The 18574-nt window shown below is 31.5% G+C and overlaps 6 protein-coding genes and 1 long non-coding RNA gene across 8 annotated transcripts in view; 3 read left to right on the top strand and 4 right to left on the bottom strand.

Moving 5' to 3' along the window:
• The first annotated feature begins 48 nt into the window (after positions 1-48).
• On the top strand, positions 49-2044 carry Ntmt (N-terminal methyltransferase). The gene is made up of 4 exons (XM_012380057.2): positions 49-560; positions 716-902; positions 972-1080; positions 1153-2044. The coding sequence occupies exons 1-4, from the start codon at positions 381-383 to the stop codon at positions 1397-1399; spliced, it is 723 nt and encodes a 240-aa protein (XP_012235480.1). The 5' UTR covers positions 49-380; the 3' UTR covers positions 1400-2044.
• LOC105679797 (heparin sulfate O-sulfotransferase-like) lies at positions 1688-3721 on the bottom strand. Its single transcript, XM_012380056.2, has 7 exons — positions 3336-3721; positions 3002-3234; positions 2712-2797; positions 2512-2650; positions 2340-2437; positions 2050-2207; positions 1688-1925 (listed from the first exon to the last, which is right to left on the bottom strand). Exons 1-7 carry the CDS (start codon positions 3445-3447, stop codon positions 1714-1716), a joined length of 1038 nt encoding a protein of 345 aa, XP_012235479.1. The 5' UTR covers positions 3448-3721; the 3' UTR covers positions 1688-1713.
• Positions 3722-4022: 301 nt separating this feature from the next.
• Positions 4023-6535, bottom strand: morgue (modifier of rpr and grim, ubiquitously expressed). The gene is made up of 5 exons (XM_012380054.2): positions 6273-6535; positions 5942-6067; positions 4779-5869; positions 4497-4668; positions 4023-4301 (listed from the first exon to the last, which is right to left on the bottom strand). The coding sequence occupies exons 1-5, from the start codon at positions 6417-6419 to the stop codon at positions 4185-4187; spliced, it is 1653 nt and encodes a 550-aa protein (XP_012235477.1). The 5' UTR covers positions 6420-6535; the 3' UTR covers positions 4023-4184.
• A 643-nt stretch (positions 6536-7178) lies between these two features.
• Positions 7179-10217, bottom strand: LOC105679657 (Peptidyl-alpha-hydroxyglycine-alpha-amidating lyase 2). Of its 2 annotated transcripts, none has more exons than XM_012379813.2 (8): positions 10048-10217; positions 9619-9818; positions 9294-9445; positions 9038-9236; positions 8648-8840; positions 8184-8372; positions 7685-7797; positions 7179-7542 (listed from the first exon to the last, which is right to left on the bottom strand). In XM_012379813.2, exons 2-8 carry the CDS (start codon positions 9769-9771, stop codon positions 7441-7443), a joined length of 1101 nt encoding a protein of 366 aa, XP_012235236.1. In that variant the 5' UTR covers positions 9772-9818; positions 10048-10217; the 3' UTR covers positions 7179-7440. The 2 variants fall into 2 exon arrangements, with proteins under 2 accessions (XP_012235236.1, XP_012235235.1); XM_012379812.2 differs by having other exon boundaries at positions 9619-9804.
• A 450-nt stretch (positions 10218-10667) lies between these two features.
• On the bottom strand, positions 10668-12182 carry LOC105679658 (uncharacterized). Its single transcript, XM_012379814.2, has 4 exons — positions 12048-12182; positions 11548-11673; positions 11209-11424; positions 10668-11048 (listed from the first exon to the last, which is right to left on the bottom strand). The coding sequence occupies exons 1-3, from the start codon at positions 12180-12182 to the stop codon at positions 11242-11244; spliced, it is 444 nt and encodes a 147-aa protein (XP_012235237.1). The 3' UTR covers positions 10668-11048; positions 11209-11241.
• A 680-nt stretch (positions 12183-12862) lies between these two features.
• On the top strand, positions 12863-13949 carry ND-18 (NADH:ubiquinone oxidoreductase subunit 18). The gene is made up of 3 exons (XM_012379827.2): positions 12863-13026; positions 13191-13511; positions 13618-13949. Exons 1-3 carry the CDS (start codon positions 12968-12970, stop codon positions 13793-13795), a joined length of 558 nt encoding a protein of 185 aa, XP_012235250.1. The 5' UTR covers positions 12863-12967; the 3' UTR covers positions 13796-13949.
• A 2718-nt stretch (positions 13950-16667) lies between these two features.
• The window catches only part of LOC105679782 (uncharacterized), a 28793-nt gene continuing 26886 nt past the window's right edge, over positions 16668-18574 (top strand). Inside the window, exons 1-2 of the long non-coding RNA XR_001101894.2 lie at positions 16668-17497; positions 17789-17823. This is a non-coding gene — a long non-coding RNA (uncharacterized lncRNA). The remainder of the gene's footprint in view (positions 17498-17788; positions 17824-18574) is intronic.

The raw sequence follows: 18574 nt of genomic DNA, 5'->3' as shown, positions 1-18574 counted from the left end.
AACAGACATTGACATAAGATCAAATTCTTGAACTAATATTAATTATCTCGCGTTTATTGATGAAAGTGATTTTTTTTTTATCTCAAGACTCAATCAATGTATGTATGTACTCCTATCAATATATTATCCCATCAGTTAGTTTATTTCGGCTTTCTTGCTGAACAACGTGTGTACCATAACCTCTGAAAATTTTCAGCTAGTCATTTCGTCAATAATAGGCATTAAATTATTTATTTTTTAAAAATTAGTGCATTGAGATTTTTATTTAGAAATTAATACAAATTTGTGATATATCTTAAACTATATTGATTGTAACGGGAATCGTGTGATTAAATATATTAGCGAAAGCATAGCGTACAATAGTCGTGAATAATCGTACAATGCAGTGTGCGAAAATGCAGGAACACGAGGTAAACACATGTCAGGGCGAATTTTATACCGATGCCGCAAAATATTGGGATCGTATTCCACCGACATTAGACGGAATGTTGGGAGGTTTCGGATTTATCTCCCATACAGACATAAGAGGCTCGATGTTCTTCCTAAAATCTCTCTTCGAGGTATATACAGTTATGTTCTAACCAAATCTATCTTTTAACTTCGCAAATTTGCTGTTACGACTGAATAAATTTGCATACTCGATAAAAAATTAAACAAATAAATATGAATTAAATGGAAATAATATTACGAATTGTAATCAATCGATGTATTTCAGTTAGAAAACTCACCTTCCAAAGCATTTGCTTTAGATTGTGGTGCGGGTATCGGTAGAATTACCAGGAATTTATTAATAAAATTTTTTAAACATGTAGACCTTGTGGAGCAAAATCCCAAGTTTTTAGAGGTAGCAAAAATCTCTTTGGAAAACCATTCCTCAAGAATCGGCCAGTATTATCCTATAGGTAATATATTTATCTATAAGTGATATTTCAAACATAAAACAGATATATAAATGTGTTTGTTTTTTTAAGGCCTGCAAAATTTTTGTCCTGTGGCAAATAAATATGATCTTATATGGTGTCAATGGGTATTGGGGCATCTGCAAGACGACGATTTAATAAAATTTTTCAAGAAATGCTCGTAAGTTCTGTTACTCTATCACAAAGAAGGAGAATGAAGTATTATTTCTCATCTTGTAATTTAAATTTGTAGATTGGGCTTAAAAAATAATGGTATTCTTGTGGTGAAAGAAAATATTACCAGCTCAAATAATTTGGAAATGGACAAAGAAGATTCTTCTATAACAAGATCAATGCAAACCTTGCTATCTTTATTTGAAAAAGCTGATCTTATTTGCATTAAGGAACAACAGCAGACTAAATTCCCACGTGGTTTATATCCAGTTTATATGTTTGCCCTTAGACCAAGAAATTATGGCAGTGAATTAGCAAGTGTGTAAATGTATGAATCAAATATTTAACAATTATTTATTTCTTAAGTGATATACTTTTAGATAGACCAATATAAATTATTTCAATTTTTTATAAACTGTGATTTTTTTAAAAATAATACTGTAGAGAAAAACTTCTATCTCGTGCAATTTATGTACAAAAAGAAAATGAGTATTATAATTTCATAAAAAAAATTGTTAACTGGTTTGCAATTGTGTAAAATACACATTCAGTAATAATCTACCAGAGAAATGTTGAAAGTAAATTTGCAATGTTATATTAGTTTTTGAGTAAAGTTTTGTGTAAAAAAGTAGATTTTTTTTTATTTTGGCCGTATTTTTTCATACATAAAGCGCTGATTTGCATCTTGAAGGGAAGCATTTATGAGTCGTTTTTTCACTGCATGAAAATGTTCTAAAGCAAAATTATACAATTCATTTTCCATTTTCCACACAACCGATTCTTGAATCTTCTCTATTGTCTCAGGCAATGGATTGAGTTTTTGAGTAGTTTGTCGTAAGTGTGATTTGTTGTCTGAAATCAAAGAAAATATTGATGTTTTATGAATTTTATTAACTTATAATGTAATAAAAAGAAAATTATGTATTGCTACATCTTGAAAACCTTTTAATAAATACTTGATTTCATGAATACTTACTGTGTAAAAAGAAGTTGTATGCTCCTTTAAAAAAGCGTGGTAATACATTTTCCAATACTTCCACAAAATCATTTAACTCCTCTGTTACTCCAACTAAGAAATAATGCTTTTGCAGATTTCGTTTGGCTTCCTCTAACGCCCAGCTATTACCAACTTCCCTGTTTGTTGTATATTAATAATAATTATTGTGTATATTTTAATATCTAATTAAGAAATATAAACTCTAAAAAATAATTTTTTATCAAAGCTCTCTTTGTTTGTAAAGCTTTATAAAAACAAAGAAAATTTACCAACAAGCTGGATCGTGACCGCACAAAAATGGAATTTGTAACCACATATTATTAGGATCACAGTCAGGTTGACCAATATTTATGCACTCGTCAAATGTCTAAAGAAATGGAATAATTTGATCAGTTAGATGAATTTATTACCTGTATTTCTGTAATCTTTTGGTATACAAACCTTTGTATCTCCATGCTTTTTTCTTATAAGATGAGGTCTAAAATTATCTCCATATCGTAAGAAGTAATAATATGATACAAATCTATCCAAAGGTTTTCTTAATAAATTTATATATAAAGGTGTACGTTTAATACCAAATCTGCAAAATAAGAACATTTAGTTATCGTGAAAAATAAATACAAATCTTATTTTATACCTACTTCTCAAAATTTAGAAACGCCATGTGTCCATGATAAAATGCTGGTTTTATAGCGTTCCAATTTGATATATTATTTGCAAATTGAACCTATATATAATATCTCTGATTAATAGAACTTATCTATTATAACTGCAAAATGCTATCATATAATTTATACCAAAGCAAAAATGGATTTTGATAAGTAATTATAAATGTTGATAAATAATTAAGTTTTTCAATGAGATTATGATGTTTGGAATTGAGACTTAAACATTATATAAATTTTTTGAATATATAATGGACACATGTAACCTGGTTAGTGAGAGTAAGGGTGTGCATATTGTTGGTCACGTTAATATGCAAAACATGATATTTGTTTTGCTTGCACAAGTCGTAAACTAATCCTACAAAACTAGTAGAGGCAGTCTTGGGTACTCTATTGTATATCACGACCATGTCTTCCAGAGCATCCTCGTCATTTCGCGCTTCAGCGCGTATGCCATTTTTAGCGTCATTTCGTACTTCTACGTTTTGTGCGGCATCGTCTGGAAGCACAAAGGAATTATTTGTGTTATTCCTGCATCGTGGGTAAACCAAGAGAGATTAGATATGATCACATGCACGTATAAAGGTTATGTCTGCATACGTAGACATTTCTCCTTCAGTTCGGCAATTTCCAGCCGTTGATAAATTAACACGACGGTGAAAATCAAGATCGGAACCCATTGCACAAACGGGAAATTCCTCAGTAATAACATTTTACGTTGTCACACAAATCATAACTGTCATTTGCGTTAGTCGGTCGGAGCGAATCACGATCCGAGACGCCGCGGTTCAAATTTTGTATACCCGGTTTTCGTCGAAATATTTTCCTTTAACTTTCTTGAATATTGGCTTCTTCCGCAACCTAGCACAGTAATTTTTATCTATTAACGTTTAACTAAATCTATAACATTACGTCGAGACCATATTGTTTGTTGAGCACGCGATTTCATAGGTTAGTCAATCAATGATCTGCCATCATGTACAAGGTGCTTCATTTCGTTTCCTTAATTAGTTTAAAATTTTAATTTTAAATAATAAATAATAAATTGAATAACAAAATCTCATTATTTATTTAAAAACTATAGCAAAATAAGTGAAAGAATTTTATATAAAAAAATTAAGAATTTTTCAAAACTTTTTTAGATTCCTATGTATTACTGAAATTTTTCTTGATTATTTTACAAGGGCACAAAGTGAAATAACAATGTAAAAAATGTTAATACGCATCTTTTATAATAAATTCTGATTGATTCTGATTTTATTATTAACAATTGCGATTAAGAAATAATTTCTATAAAAAAAATGTATATATTTATTCATTATACATCTCTTAATATAATATATCACAAATTATCGATTTATTAAATACCTTAGATATCTATGTGCTAATTAATGTCTAGATACTCTGTTCAATTACACAGATTGATTGTAATTTATCCATTTTGATGTACTAAAGCGGCGTCACAACATCGTGCATCGCATATCTCCATGTCCATGCTCTAGCCACTTCTTCAAACTTTTCGCGATCATTCATATACATTTCTCCTAGTTCTGGTTCCATGCAGACCTATATACATGAATTATATATTAGCAATAATTTCAAATTATGACTTTTAATCCTGCAATGATATAAAATTTATATAGTTTTTCAGAAATTCTTTTCATATAACTTTATGGATTTGTAATTTGCTAGTTAAAAGTTTTTATTATTTAAAATAAAATTATACTTCACACATTTTTCAAATTAGTTAAATGCACTTACTTGACAATATGGATCTGTAAGAAGACTTTGTACACTAATGAGAACTTTAGATATTGTAAGAGCCAATGACCAATTATGATGTATAGAATCTATACCGACATCCCCATGTCTAGACACGTTCGGGTGAAGTATTTTTGTTAAAAATCTAACCACAGGTGGACACATGGGATAACTGGAGAATACAAAATATATGTATTAAATATTAATATGTATAACAAATGTTTTATAGTTAAAGGAATGGAAGATTGTTGTAATAAATTCTCTACAAGTTTTAATACATACCTGAATGGTACTTGTATATGTAAATAAAACAATCCCCCTTCATACGGACTTCCCACTGGTCCTGTGATAGTAGCCTGCCAATGACAGCTCATATGATCAAGTGGCATTGCTTCAATCCCCTCAGGTGGGTCAATTCTTAAACTTTTCAGTTCGCTACGCAATCTGTTCCTTCGCCAAGAGTTCTCTTCCATCCTTGGTGGTCTTGATCGCAGAGAGGTCTGTGCCAAGCAAGTGCGACATGGCGCCGAGGAAGCTAGATAATCATACACCTTATACCAATTCTTAACGCAGCCAATGGGCTTGTAAAGGGGCCAGCGTAGCTTCACATGTTGCTTCCATTGCGACTGCGTCACGTGTGTTGATAGCAAGCCGCACCACCGTCGACAAACGTTTGCTGCTGACCACAGGCTGATGTCGTCAAGATGCGAAAAAATGGCAAGCAAAACTTCAGGTGGTAATCTCTCTACAAGACCGGGTTCGTTGATGGGTTCGTGCTCAATGTGCTTATGATTGGACAGTATTTCCAGTCTCTCCGACAGATTGTAGGACTGCGATGATTCACCGACATCATCATGCATCCTGTAGTTACAGTGATATTGTTCAGCATTGGCTACATGTTCATTATTTTGGCCATCATGTCTTGGCATCTCCAGTGTTCCCCGTAGATTCTCTTCCATCATATCTTGCGCGTAATGAGCTTGCGCATTCGAGTTATTTCTATTGCTGCAATTTTGATGACAGCTTCTTGTTCGACAGATCATATTTTGCAGATCAAGATTCATATCGCGAGGTTCAATCGATGCGTTTCGTTCAAATGTCATACACTTGTCAGCAGAAACACTATTCGAATTGTTTTGCAATGCGTGATATGTATAGTTGCACGAAGGCGCTATATTTTGATACTGAGCATAAGATCTGCGGGAAACACTTGGGTTGTGATTAGGTGCATTCTGTTGTGCGTTTTGCTGTGCGTTTGAAATGTTAGGATTGACACTCTGTGGAGAATTTTGCTGTTGTTGACTAGTCCTTCTTTCATGATTATAATAAAGATCAGTTGGTTCATCATTTCCTGAATCTTCATCATCTGTTTTCTGTTTTAAATTAAGAAGCACTTAAGTAAAATAATACAGTTTACAAAATATCTTGTATAACACCTATTATACCTCGCTAAATATTGGGACTTGCAGCAGACCAACATCGTTTGGAAATAAGAATGCATGACAGGTTGCACAGACTGGTTCCTCAAAACATGGTCCATAATATCCATTACAAATGTTACATGCTGTTGTCTAAAATTAAAAATAATTATCTTATATACAAAATATACATATATATACAAATATAACACTACACATTATGTGCAAATGCAAATATAAATGTTACATATGTTTAATCAAATTTTTTACAATCAAAATATTAACAATATTAAGTTATTAACAAAATCATGTCAATGACGAGAAATGTCAGTAAAATATTAGAGTAGAATCAACTTACTGAAAATTGAAATTCAGGACAAGGGATAAATTCTATTGATTCGACGAATTCGTCTTCTAAACTCAGATTGAGATTTAAATCGCCATTCTCATTTATTCGTTCACTGTTACCGTTTTGCGAACAATCAACAATTTTATCGCCTGCCATTTTGTAACAATCAGTTAATCAGTGTATATCAATGTACGAGAAATAGCAAATTGTGCCATGTGATCTCTTGCAGAGTTGCCAAACTACAGGTTAAGGGCCATTCTACAATGCGTCGCAAATGCCCCGTCACCAGTCACGAGCGTCACGAGTACTCCGTCTTACCAGAGATAACTAGAAATAGCGCTTTTTAATTAGTAGTCGCCATCCTTCACGACTCGCGTAAAGCAATTATACGTTAAAGCCAACTTCCAACGCTCTTATGCTTGTATCACAGCAGCACGTAGTGCAGCGCTATGAAACTGCATAAAAACTAACATGAAAACTAGCATTGTGTATGTACACAAGTCAGCTATACGAAACTATTATCAACTGATTATTCATTGATTATAAAATGGTGGGCGACAAAATTGTTGATTGTTCGCAAAACGATAACAGTAAATAACAGTGAAAGAATAAATGAGAATAGCGATTTAAATCTCAATCTGAATTTAGAAGACGAATTCGTTGAATCAATAGAATATATCTTTTTTCCCGAATTTCAATTTTTGGTAAGTTGATTCCTACTTTCTAATATTTTACTAATATCTCCCGGCTTTTGTTAAAATTTATATATTTTAGTTGTGTTCAATGTTTAAAACAAATTTTAAACATTGAAGACAAGTGATATTTTTAATTAAAAAATTCTCTTTTATCTTTCTCGATTTTTGAATAGATAATATTATATAGAATAAATAATGTATTTGTTAGATTCGCTACAAGTTTTCAAAATAAATACATATTTTTATTTATTTTTTTAACAATAAGGTTTTAAAATTTTTACAATAAATTATATTAAGATCTCATAGAAAATAAAATTATTAATAATGTCAATATAACATTAACATGTGTGACATAACAAAGTGAGTAATGGATTACTGTTTTTTGTAAACTTGATCTCTGATTCTCTCCATAATCAGGCAAATGAGATTAGACGACAAATTATGAAGATAATAATATTGATTAACTTTTACGTTAGTAAAATTCATATTAGATTAAAGCTCCATACTTTGTTCGGTCCAATCTCTGATACATAAAGGGCTGTGCCAAATGGGCATACAGCGATAGCATGTGGTCTTACAAAGGGCTGGAAAGAATAAAGTACATTTTTATTTGCTGTAAAAAAAGTGGCTGTAAAAAAATTTGCTGGAATAATGTTACAAAATATCAAGGTAATTTTAAATATAAACGTGAAGCAATTACAAAATATGTCTATTATAAATACTCACTGAAGATCCTGGACCCCAAAATCCTGTTACATTTCGATTTAAGGGATCAATGATAAAGCCCATAACTTCAGTGTTTCTAGATGTTACACCATTGACAGCATAAATAAAATTACCTTAAATATTCAATATAAAAATGTTTACAACTTACTCCTTTTGTTTTGGTTATATATATATATATATATATATATATATAATAAATTTCTTAAATATATTTTTATTTTACAGAATACTATTAACAAATAATAAAAATTGAAAAAATGAATGCAAAATGTGAAATTCTGATATTATTACATTTCACTAAAGAATATAATTAATATAATTGATAATTCTTCTCTTATAATAACATTAATACTTTCTGTCTTATGTTAGAATAAAATTTGTTTTCAAAATTTTTAAAGTAAAAATATATTAGATACAGAATTCTACACTTAATTTTATTTTATGAAGAATAATTTTAACAAAAATTAATAATGCGCAAAAATGGTCATAAATTACTTACGATAGGATGCAATACCGAATATGCGACCAAATTGTTGATGACGAATTGAATAGGGAGGTTCGAAATGTCGGCTCAATCCGGAAAGTGTCACATCCAAACATACGATTCTTGAATTTTCGCGATCTGCTACGCATACTTGTTCATTCGATAAAATTGTCAGGGAGTGCGGAACTCTCAAGGAAATCCATTCTAGATGCAAATACATTGTTTTTTATTTAAAATAAAATTAAATAATAAAAAAATTTGATATATCTTGTAGTAAAATTTCCATAAGAATACTCTGGCATATTAAAATATTTAAAATAAACAAAAAAAATAAACACTGTTCTTTATTCATAAATTTGTGCATCACTATTATATGCATACTTCTTTCGTATAAGATATAATTGATTGCTAATTACGGATACAAACAAATTTAAAGATAATAGAAAATTTAAGATTGATTATTATTTATTTTAATGTACCTTCGCCAATACTGTACTTCGGTTTGCCTCTTTTGTCAAACAATACTATCCTACTATTACAGTATCCATCAGCGACGACAATCTCGCCATTCGGTAAAACGACGACAGAGGTTGGTTGACAGAAGTGTTCCATGTCATTTCCAGGCTCAAATTTTTGACCGAGAACTAATTGAGCATCTCCGAAAGCTGAATACTATAATTGTTACGAATATAATTGGTCAAAAATAATATTTTTAGCAACAACTATATATAAAAGAATTACATATTTTGATAAATCGTTAGTCAGCAAAGTGTCCTTTATCAACTTACTAATTATTTTATTTATCTATTTAAATTTTAATATACGTTTATAAATAAAATGATAAAATCTTGTAAATTGTAAATACATACCTTGAATACTTGATGGAGAGCAATATCAGTCAGCCATACGTTTTCCGAATTATCAACGTAAATTCCATGAGGTAGATAGAATGTCTGATTTCCCCAACCGCGCATAATATTCCCAGTGTTAGGATCCAATTCTAATATTGTATTATCACGAATAGGACCCTTGTATTTTTCTTGATATTCTGCATTTTCGTTGAAGGTGCTAAAAATTCATTGAATGCATCATAAACATTCGTTAATTTTTATTCAAAATTCTTACTCGTAATCCCATGTTCGATCTCCACGATGAAAAATCATGACAACCCCTGTGGGGCTCACTGCGACTCCGGAAACTTCACCAAGATTTTTGGGACTGTGCCAGTGACGATTTTCAACGGGAAATGGTGCATCATGCAATTCCGAAAATTTATCCTGCAAAATTATAATGGTTAGTAAAAATTGAAGTGAAAAAGAATCTACGGTGGTTATTAATTTTTCAAGTTTGTATACCTAAATATCATTCAAATATTATGATATAAGAATGTATAATATCATGGTACAAGAATTTATATTATCAAATGTGATAATTATTTGGACATACTTACAGGGAAGGATCGAGAAAGTTCATTATGTACGCCGAAACGATTTGCATCCAAGTCATTATTGTCCGTATAAGACGTGACTCCTTTAAATAATACTATTAGAAGCACTGAGAAAAATCGTCGCAGCTGATTGTGTCTGTCCGCCATCGTTTCCATCCTCTTCCATAGAAGTATCTCAGTTAACGAGGTCTAAAATTGGATGACTGAATCGATAACGAATTTAAAATTGGCAGAACTTGGAAATACAATGTCAAGTATATGCATTAAGTAAAGCAAAAACTCAATCAATATTCGAATAAATAATATAATTAGACAAAAACAAAGAGATTCGAGTCTTCGACACTTGACATGCGCAATAGCGCATTTGATAATCTGATTACACTAATTTAGCTTAAAAAATGTGTTTTTTTTTGTTTTAGTTGAATCAAATACCTTTTCCAAATTGCAATTCTGTCAATGGCAAAGCAAAATAAATAGTCAAGTAAACGGTAGCTGGCGAGAAACAGTTGTTGCACCAGTTCAAAATTAACTACTGGTCCACAATCTTGAGAAAGAGTCTGTCGACACAATCAGACAGGTGCCGATCGATATTTTCGCGCAGGTGTCCTAGTTGCCGTCCTAGGAAAGTGGGAAGGAGCGCTGGGTAACGTATCCTGGAAACCATTGACGTCAGAGTTTGTATCTTTTCACAGGACAATCAATAACTCAGTAATGTGTAATAATATTCGGTCCAGATACGCACATATAATACGTTAACACCACAGAAAGTATTAAAGATAATTTGAAATTAAATTTGACATTATTTCAATAAAGAATAATTATATGTTTAAGAGTTTTAATTACATATTTATAAATTATAGCCATACATTAAAGGCAAGAATTAAGTGGCAATTATAATTTTTTGAAAATAAATATAAGAAATAGATATAAAATTAAAACAATAAAAGAGTAATAATATAATAATATATTAAATTAAAAAAATTAAAAATTAAAAAATTTTTAAATTTATATGATTTGCGTGAATTATATGACAATAAGTGAATTATTCAAAATTTATTCTTTTAGAACTTTATTAATAGTGATCACAACGAGTTCATATAACACAGTAATTATAAACTCTTGGCAGCGTAAATGTTCGTCGATGTGCTAATGCTTACAATAAATTATATTGCTTTGGGCCAAATGTCCCAAGTGTCTTGCATGCAGAACCATTCTCTGAACCATTCTTCTCTGAGTATTATGCAACGTTACAATTTCCTTCCTAAACGAAGCTATTAATAGAAAATTGCATTCCAACAATTGTGCCATATTTTAACTGGTGAATAAACAATCTGCATAAACTCTAATGATCACTGATTTTGATTTTGAACAAGAGAGAGAGAGAGAGAGAGAGAGAAAGGGAGAGAGATTTGATTTCCTTTGTATTGCCATTCCTGTAAAAAAAGTAGACATTTTAATATTAATTTAAAAAAATTTATTTTTATGGAATTAAATAAATAGAAATAAATAATTTTTATAATAATATTTTACTATCTCTTTCGATGACAAAAAATTTCTAATTTTGCAAAATATTCTTATGGAGAATCCACTTACTTTTCGCAGAGTTGATACTTCATAGCGTCGTGTTTATTTATCGATTTCCAGGCTCAGCGACGTTTCCGGTTGGGTCCATATGTAGCCTGTGCGAGTCATGCTGCAGTGTGCATCGTAATATCTTCCTGGTGCACGGCAATAGGACCATCTCGGGCAACGACATCGGAACTTACTGTGAAATTCCTCCTTGCACACTTCATTCCACCAACAGGTTCTCTGAAAGAATTCGTTATATAAAAAGTTAAATAAAATCGTACACTTGCTCATTCGTATAATATTACAAATTGGACAGCTTTTGTTGTATACATTATGTCGCAAAATTCAACTTTAATCGCTTACCTCTGCTAGATAGCCTCTCACACTTTGATCGCTGTAATTTCTCTTGGTAATTATATGCCTGGCGTCTGTCGAATATACTCTCGTGCACAGCGCGAATATCAATAAGAAACATAATGTAGTTCTATCCTGCAAAAGGAGAATACATTATGTACACAATCGTTTCGTATATGAAATAAATTATCTTTTATTAAAAAAAAAAAGATTTAACTTCCAGAAATTTTTATTGGTTCCTGTCAGTCCTTATTTTTTGCAGGATTTAATTTAATTTTTATCGTTATTTTAATCGTTAAATTTTAATTTTACCGAATCAATATAATTATTTTTAAATAAATAAATGTATTTTGTAAATAAATAAATGAATATTTCTGTTTCAGTTAATTATACTTTTCAGGCAAGACTTGAATACTTCCATGTTTATTAAATGCAACACTTGTCGCTACAACAGCACTGTGATACCAAATATTTTATGAAATTTTTTATTCATACGTTTGTTCACTTACATGCTCCTTCATTTCTGCCATGTCGCATAAAACACACCACCTCGTTCTCGATTCCGGATTACATGCAAAAAGCGCCGAAGGGGTGGCGAGCCCACGCGAACTGCATTTGCCGCCGCGGTGCCACTTGCAAAGCATTATCCCTACGTGATGCAGTTCCTGAAGGGAAGGAAGGAGCGAGCATGCGTATATCCATCCCGATATTTGTTAATATCATTAAGGGTAGGTCAGTCTGAATCCGTGACGAGATCGATCGTCATGCAAGAGCTTATAACAGCTTATAACGCATGAATTGTGTGATCTCTTAATAGCATGCGTCAAAATAGGATGTGGAAGTAATAAAAAAAATGTTTATAAAGTATGCAAAAATTTAATTGTAAAATTAGTATCTAAATATTTAAGCACTATGAGCTTAACGATTGATGAGTAACAATATTAAAATATTAAAAAATTAGTTGTAAAAAAATATATTTTTTTAAATGATAAAATTAAATATATTTAAAAGAGTAATATCTTATTAAAATAAATTCAAACAACTTTTTAATAAAAATAATATTTATCTTTAAATAATATAAACTAAATTTTTCTACCTAATTTTAATTTTTAAATGAATAGATTTGTAACAAAAGTTTTGCATTATTTGATAGCAAAAAAAATATTTCAAGAGATAATAGAATTCAAGAGATAATTTATGTAAGACTTCTATTAGTATTTCTATTTTATTTTGTTTACAATAATTAAAAATAAACATACGAATAATTTACAAGAATATACTTTGAATGTAGCAGTCATATAATGCGTAATAGTAATTTTGCTTCCACAAGTCAGATGACAGCACTAACTGTCGACGATACATGGCAGTTTCTTCTCCTTGCATCGTTTGTTTTGTCATCTGATTTGTCATTTATTGCATTTTTTAAAGAATGGCATCTCGCATATTACTACGACAATGTGCAGACGGGATTAGCAAAAACAGTGCTGGGTACGTATAACTTAATTTTATTATTTCTTAAATAATTTTTTCCTGTATTTAAGAAAATAAGTAGGATATAACCTTACAATTTTACATAATAACTCTTATTGTCAGACTTATTGAATAAAATTGTAATATTTACAAATTTATCTAAAAGAGAACTTTACTTACAGACTGAGCAGGTTACTTTCAAGCAAATCTACAGAGGTAGAAAAGAAACCAGATATACCACAGCGCAAAAATTTTCAAGAAACTACACTGACACAATCAGAAGCTCAGTATATACAAGCTTTGAAAAGTCCTATTACTGTGACTGACGAAGATGTAGGCTATGTATCTGGAGTGCCTGAGGAGCATATCAAGACTCGTAAAGTACGGATTTACCAACCTGCTAAGAGTGCCATGCAATCGGGAACGAATAATATTCACTTTTGGCAATTGGACTTTGATACACGTGAGCGCTGGGAGAATCCATTGATGGGATGGACTTCTAGGTAAATATTAATAAATATTAAAATTTGAATTGCCTATGTGATACTTGAGATATATATTAAAATGTATAAATAGTTTCTTATAGTTACACTTATATTTTTTATACAGTGGAGATCCTATGTCAAACATCCAAGTTGATTTTGCGACGAAGGAGGAAGCAATTGCACACTGCAAGAAAATGGGATGGGACTATTATGTGCAGAAGCCAAATATCAGTCAACCGAAACCTCGCAGCTATGGAATGAATTTCTCTTGGAATAAACGCACCAGAGTTTCAACTAAATAATCTACAGAAACTTGATTATTTTGTGAGATCTAGTTTTGTGCGATAGTAACGATGAGCATATTGCAAATTATAGTCATCTACGGTAAGAATTTTTGCAATAATTAAATAAATATGTATTATAATGCAAATAAATGTATATATTTAACGCAATGTATCTAACGATTTATTTTTAAAATAATTTTTTACTACTTGAACATTTTTTTGTAAAGCGAATGCTAAGCATTATAAGATTATCTTATTCTCTTATCATTTTAGTCTTCAATTTATGATAATATTTTTTTCATATAAAAACAAGATCTTAGTAAAGTTTGGATATTCAAAAGACAATATGAAATCTTTAAAATTAATTATAAGCTATGAAGATTAATGTACAAAAATAAATCATGCAATATATTTTGGTAATTAATGCATGTCCGTGGTTCAAACGTGGGTCGTCGTGATCGTAGCCATTTTCGCGCGTGTTTTTAAACTGTTCGTAGTGTTTGACAGTGACAATGTCGTCGCAAATAATTCCGTTTTACTGAAAGCGACACAGTTATAGAAGTAAATTTATCAGAAGAAGATGTCGTTCGCGCTCAAAATAGTAAGTCATATACTTTTTACATATCAAGAAATTTTAGTCGATAAATTTTTCCAGGACCATCATAACCCTAAACAATAGTCTGTATGTTCATATTAATTTATTTGTAATGTCCTCCTTTACTCTCAGATGTAGCTTTTGCCAGAAAAATCATGGAGACTGCTTTGAAGCAGCAACAGGCAACAACAACAATAAATTCAATAATTTTAATAAGTCGTATCAAATTTTTCAGTGCACTGAAAAAAAGGATTGGTTATAATAACCCAAACTTGATAAAAATTACTAAGAACTTTGATGACATAGTTTCAACTAAACATATTGGTAATAATGACAAAATAATTTGGTTAATGTTAACAAATAATTGTAGCAAAATTTGATGATTATTAACAAGTAATGATAAATATTATCAAAGAATTTGATAAGTATAAACAGATTATTTTTAAATAATTATCGAAGTGTTTGGTAAATATTACCAAACTCTCCGTTTCTCTGAATCTGTTGACACGAAATGTTTCAAATCTGCCCTCGTGTTGTTGAATACGTATGACTATGCATTACGTTTTTAGCAAATATACAGCAACTAGTCGAAAATTCATGCTCAGCATTAAGTTGCATGATTTTGCAAAACATGCTTGGCTATCAGGGTGATTCAACCATATTTTTATAGTTAATTCAACCATACGGATTATAGCTCAATCAACCATATTTTTATAGTTACTAGAACAATACAGGCGCGCGCTACGCGCGCGTACTTATTATAGTAATTTAATAATTAAGAAATCTAAATATTTTAATAAATTTTTTTTATTTTAAATAACCGTCAAAATAACCTTCGCTCTCAATTTATCAAACTATCAGAATAATCGTGATAACCAATCAGCGTCGCGAAAAAGCATCAACAATACTTCCGATACATTCGAGTATCGATCTTTCATGCCTTTTTTAAGAGTGGATCGAGTAATTCTTATGAGGTGATTATGAGGTATAGGCTTATTAATTATTAAATTATTAAATATGATAATATCATTATTATAATTATTAAAGATTACGTCACACACACACAGAAAATGTGTAATACGAATAATTTCGATAAAGTTTATATATTTTTATTTAACATAGCATATTGATATATAGTATGTAATACATAACGGGGCTAAACGAAATACAGATTATTGGATTTTATTCTATCATTGTGTTGCGATGTTTTTGGCACGTACCATCTCAATACCTTACATTATTAAATAACTTGAGTCTTGAATTTCTTCTTTTGATGATAATACATTATAATGCGAGATAATATCTAAAATATCACAAAAATATTACCAAAAACAATATTAAAAAAAAGAAACATAAAGAAAACATACCTTATTACAATTATATAAAATCGTATTTTGAAATTTATTTTTCCAGGTACTAATTTTACTGTAGTAAATCCTCTAGCTGCCTCACAAAAATAATAATAATTAATAAACCTCATAATCACCAGATAAGGATCCTAATTAATAAGGAACTGATCAGGCAAGAGTGATCGGATCCCGATGAGTACACCCGATCGGGACTCGAGTAAAAATATTAATAAAGTTTCGATAATAAACTTATCAGGCAAGAGTGATCGGGTCCTGATGAGTACACCCAATCGGGACCCGAGTAGAAATATTAATAAGGTTTCGATAAGAAACTGATCAGGCAAGAGTGATCGGGTCCTGATGAGTACACCCGATCGGGTCTGGATCAAAAACACAATCGGGTCCCGATCAAAAACCCGATCGGGTCCGGATCAAAAACCCGATCGGGTCCCGATCAGAAACCCGATCAGGTCCGGATCAAAAACACGATCGGGTCCCGATCAAAAACCCGATCGGGTCCCGATCAAAAACCCGATCGGGTCCCGATTAAAAAACCCGATCGGGTCCCGATCAAAAATCCGATCGGGTCCCGATCAAAAATCCGATCGGGTCCCGATCAAAAACCCGATCGGGTCCCGATCAAAAAACCCGATCAAGACTTGCACTTCTAATGGATAAAATAGGCGATTAATGATAAAATATTCCCGCTCTGCATTCTGAACCGTTCAGTAATGACATAAATTGCACATTATGGTGATCGGCAATACTACCAATATTGAAATTTGTAAGGCCAAGGAGCATAGAAAAGACATAAGTAAGATTTTAGCAGCAAACAAATTAGTCAATCACAGTCGAAGATATTCAACTGTGATTGGCCAATTTACTGACTACCTAAGTCTTACTTCTTACGTTTCCTATATGCCATGGCTCTAATTATGTCACATCGTTGGCCATACTGCCAATCGATGTTGATCAATGTGCGCCCTCTTTTGAATTGCTACAATAAATTTCTATTAACGACAATTAATGTTATGTCGTTAGGATCATTAACAATATTACCGATTGATGCAGCGCGCTTTTCGCGCCATATTTTCGGCTGCCATGACACATAGTTTTCATTTTTACGATACGTCAGTTCGGTATGTGAGTGTTTCGCGATTAACCGCGTATTTTATTTGTTAAAAATGTATAGTAAGTATAATTTTTGTTAGAAATATCGATTAAAATAGTGAGCAATTATCGGAACGTATTATTTAATACGGGTGTTCATGATATTCGCGAGTGTTCCGCAATGTATCGCGTCGCGACGTTTTGTTGGTTATTGTACTGCGAGTTTTTATCCGGAGTATCTTAATTAAAGTGACGAGCGATTGCCGGAAAGATAATTATTTATCGCGTATTATTTACTGCAGGTGTTCGCGATTAATGAGATTTCGTCCATTGTTGTATGATCAAACGTCGATTGTGTATGATCAAATGTTGATTTCTTGCTGTCCCGTGGATCGAAATGCAATGTACAGTGCTATAATACCAGTGAATACGTAGATTTCGATCACTGATTGAGCGCGCGGTGTAGGTTAATTTCGTTAGATGTAGTATTTTGAAAATTTGCGACGTATTTTCGCGTAAGTGAAGTGCACGAGTGAGTTTTGTTTGATAGTGTGTGTAACTACAAGTGAATTTCGATGTTCATCGATTCTCCGATGGAGCTGATGCGGAATAGTTCAATTGTAAAATGGAATCTGCAGCGGGTGAAGCACTGCAATAACCTAGCTGGTGAGCATAATTATTTGTTTATTATTCAAATATGTACATAATTTGTGTAATAACACATATATATAATCACAATCTGTACGGGTGTATTTATGATATATATGATTATTATAAGATATTTATAAAAATATTTACTGAGACATTTATTGAATATTAATTAAATTTTCAAATAATTATTAACACAATTTACTCAATATACTTGTTCTATTTAAAATAGAAATAATTAAATAATACATAATAATTAGCATATGTATAAGAATTTTTAATGATTCAAATATATATTAATTTTTCCAGGTAAAGCTGAGGGCGTACTTAGATTACAACGTTCGGTGAGTAAATTTATTCATTATACTCACATAATTATACAAAATGCTAATTTTATTGCTGTTTATTCCGTAATTCACACGACACTTCCGACGCGTATTTTGCCATGTTAAGACAAAAGTAAAACTCGAATTCGTATCGCACGGAATACATGTTCAACACCCTGCCGTATATGCAACAGGTAACGATGGAAAGGGGGAGGGGAGTTGGAAAGTAGTAAGGAGTAGTATTGGAGGAGGTAACGCGCCGATAGAGAACGATCCGATCCATTCGAGTGCCGCCGTGCGATTAACAATAGGTAGGGGTACGTTAAGGATAACAGAATGTATAACACAATAGAAAGAGATAGTGGTAGAATGGAATGTAAACAATGACACACGTACGCCGTACCATTCTTTACGTAATGTGATAAACCGCTCCTCATCATTGTCGTGCAAAATATCATACAATTTTCGTAATAAAATTTGTTTTGTAAGTATCATATAAAATGTGTAATATAATACTTAAAATAATTTTTATTGTATCTAAGTAATGGGGGGGGGGGGGGAGAGGTAGTTAAAAAGTTTAATACTAGTAATTTAAATAATTATTCTAAAAAATTACAAACCGGTCATGTTGACCGCTTGCCAGCTTTGAAACATTTAATACGAGACGAAATATATTTTACGTATTATGAAATAATATACGAAGGAAGAAAAGAGAGAGAGAGGAGTGAGAGAGAGAGAGAGAGGGGGGGGGGATAATGTTCTAACGGAA

This window comes from Linepithema humile, chromosome 1 (genome assembly GCF_040581485.1).
Source record: "Linepithema humile isolate Giens D197 chromosome 1, Lhum_UNIL_v1.0, whole genome shotgun sequence".
NCBI classification, from domain to species: domain Eukaryota; kingdom Metazoa; phylum Arthropoda; class Insecta; order Hymenoptera; family Formicidae; genus Linepithema; species Linepithema humile.
Note: the sequence above shows the minus strand (reverse complement) of the source record. Positions and strands in the feature narration are given on the sequence as shown.

What these genes read in the sequence shown, in the direction of transcription:
- ND-18 (XM_012379827.2), top strand. Translation starts at nt 12,968, where the DNA reads ATGGCATCTCGCATATTACTACGACAATGTGCAGACGGGATTAGCAAA. An exon ending in ATTAGCAAAAACAGTGCTGG is followed by an intron (nt 13,027 to 13,190) that starts GTACGTATAACT and finishes CTTTACTTACAG; the next exon opens with ACTGAGCAGGTTACTTTCAA. An exon ending in TTGATGGGATGGACTTCTAG is followed by an intron (nt 13,512 to 13,617) that starts GTAAATATTAAT and finishes TTTTTTATACAG; the next exon opens with TGGAGATCCTATGTCAAACA.
- LOC105679657 (XM_012379813.2), bottom strand. Translation starts at nt 9,771, where the DNA reads ATGGAAACGATGGCGGACAGACACAATCAGCTGCGACGATTTTTCTCA. An exon ending in CTCTCCATCAAGTATTCAAG is followed by an intron (nt 8,841 to 9,037) that starts GTATGTATTTAC and finishes TAACAATTATAG; the next exon opens with TATTCAGCTTTCGGAGATGC. An exon ending in ATTCGGTATTGCATCCTATC is followed by an intron (nt 7,798 to 8,183) that starts GTAAGTAATTTA and finishes TGAATATTTAAG; the next exon opens with GTAATTTTATTTATGCTGTC.
- LOC105679658 (XM_012379814.2), bottom strand. Translation starts at nt 12,182, where the DNA reads ATGCTTTGCAAGTGGCACCGCGGCGGCAAATGCAGTTCGCGTGGGCTC. An exon ending in TGGCAGAAATGAAGGAGCAT is followed by an intron (nt 11,674 to 12,047) that starts GTAAGTGAACAA and finishes CTCCTTTTGCAG; the next exon opens with GATAGAACTACATTATGTTT. An exon ending in TGAGAGGCTATCTAGCAGAG is followed by an intron (nt 11,425 to 11,547) that starts GTAAGCGATTAA and finishes GAATTCTTTCAG; the next exon opens with AGAACCTGTTGGTGGAATGA.
- Ntmt (XM_012380057.2), top strand. Translation starts at nt 381, where the DNA reads ATGCAGTGTGCGAAAATGCAGGAACACGAGGTAAACACATGTCAGGGC. An exon ending in TCCTAAAATCTCTCTTCGAG is followed by an intron (nt 561 to 715) that starts GTATATACAGTT and finishes GATGTATTTCAG; the next exon opens with TTAGAAAACTCACCTTCCAA. An exon ending in CGGCCAGTATTATCCTATAG is followed by an intron (nt 903 to 971) that starts GTAATATATTTA and finishes TGTTTTTTTAAG; the next exon opens with GCCTGCAAAATTTTTGTCCT.
- LOC105679797 (XM_012380056.2), bottom strand. Translation starts at nt 3,447, where the DNA reads ATGTTATTACTGAGGAATTTCCCGTTTGTGCAATGGGTTCCGATCTTG. An exon ending in GGTCACGATCCAGCTTGTTG is followed by an intron (nt 2,208 to 2,339) that starts GTAAATTTTCTT and finishes TACAACAAACAG; the next exon opens with GGAAGTTGGTAATAGCTGGG. An exon ending in ATACAACTTCTTTTTACACA is followed by an intron (nt 1,926 to 2,049) that starts GTAAGTATTCAT and finishes CTTTGATTTCAG; the next exon opens with ACAACAAATCACACTTACGA.
- morgue (XM_012380054.2), bottom strand. Translation starts at nt 6,419, where the DNA reads ATGGCAGGCGATAAAATTGTTGATTGTTCGCAAAACGGTAACAGTGAA. An exon ending in AAGTCCCAATATTTAGCGAG is followed by an intron (nt 5,870 to 5,941) that starts GTATAATAGGTG and finishes AATTTAAAACAG; the next exon opens with AAAACAGATGATGAAGATTC. An exon ending in TTACAGATCCATATTGTCAA is followed by an intron (nt 4,302 to 4,496) that starts GTAAGTGCATTT and finishes TCATGTATATAG; the next exon opens with GTCTGCATGGAACCAGAACT.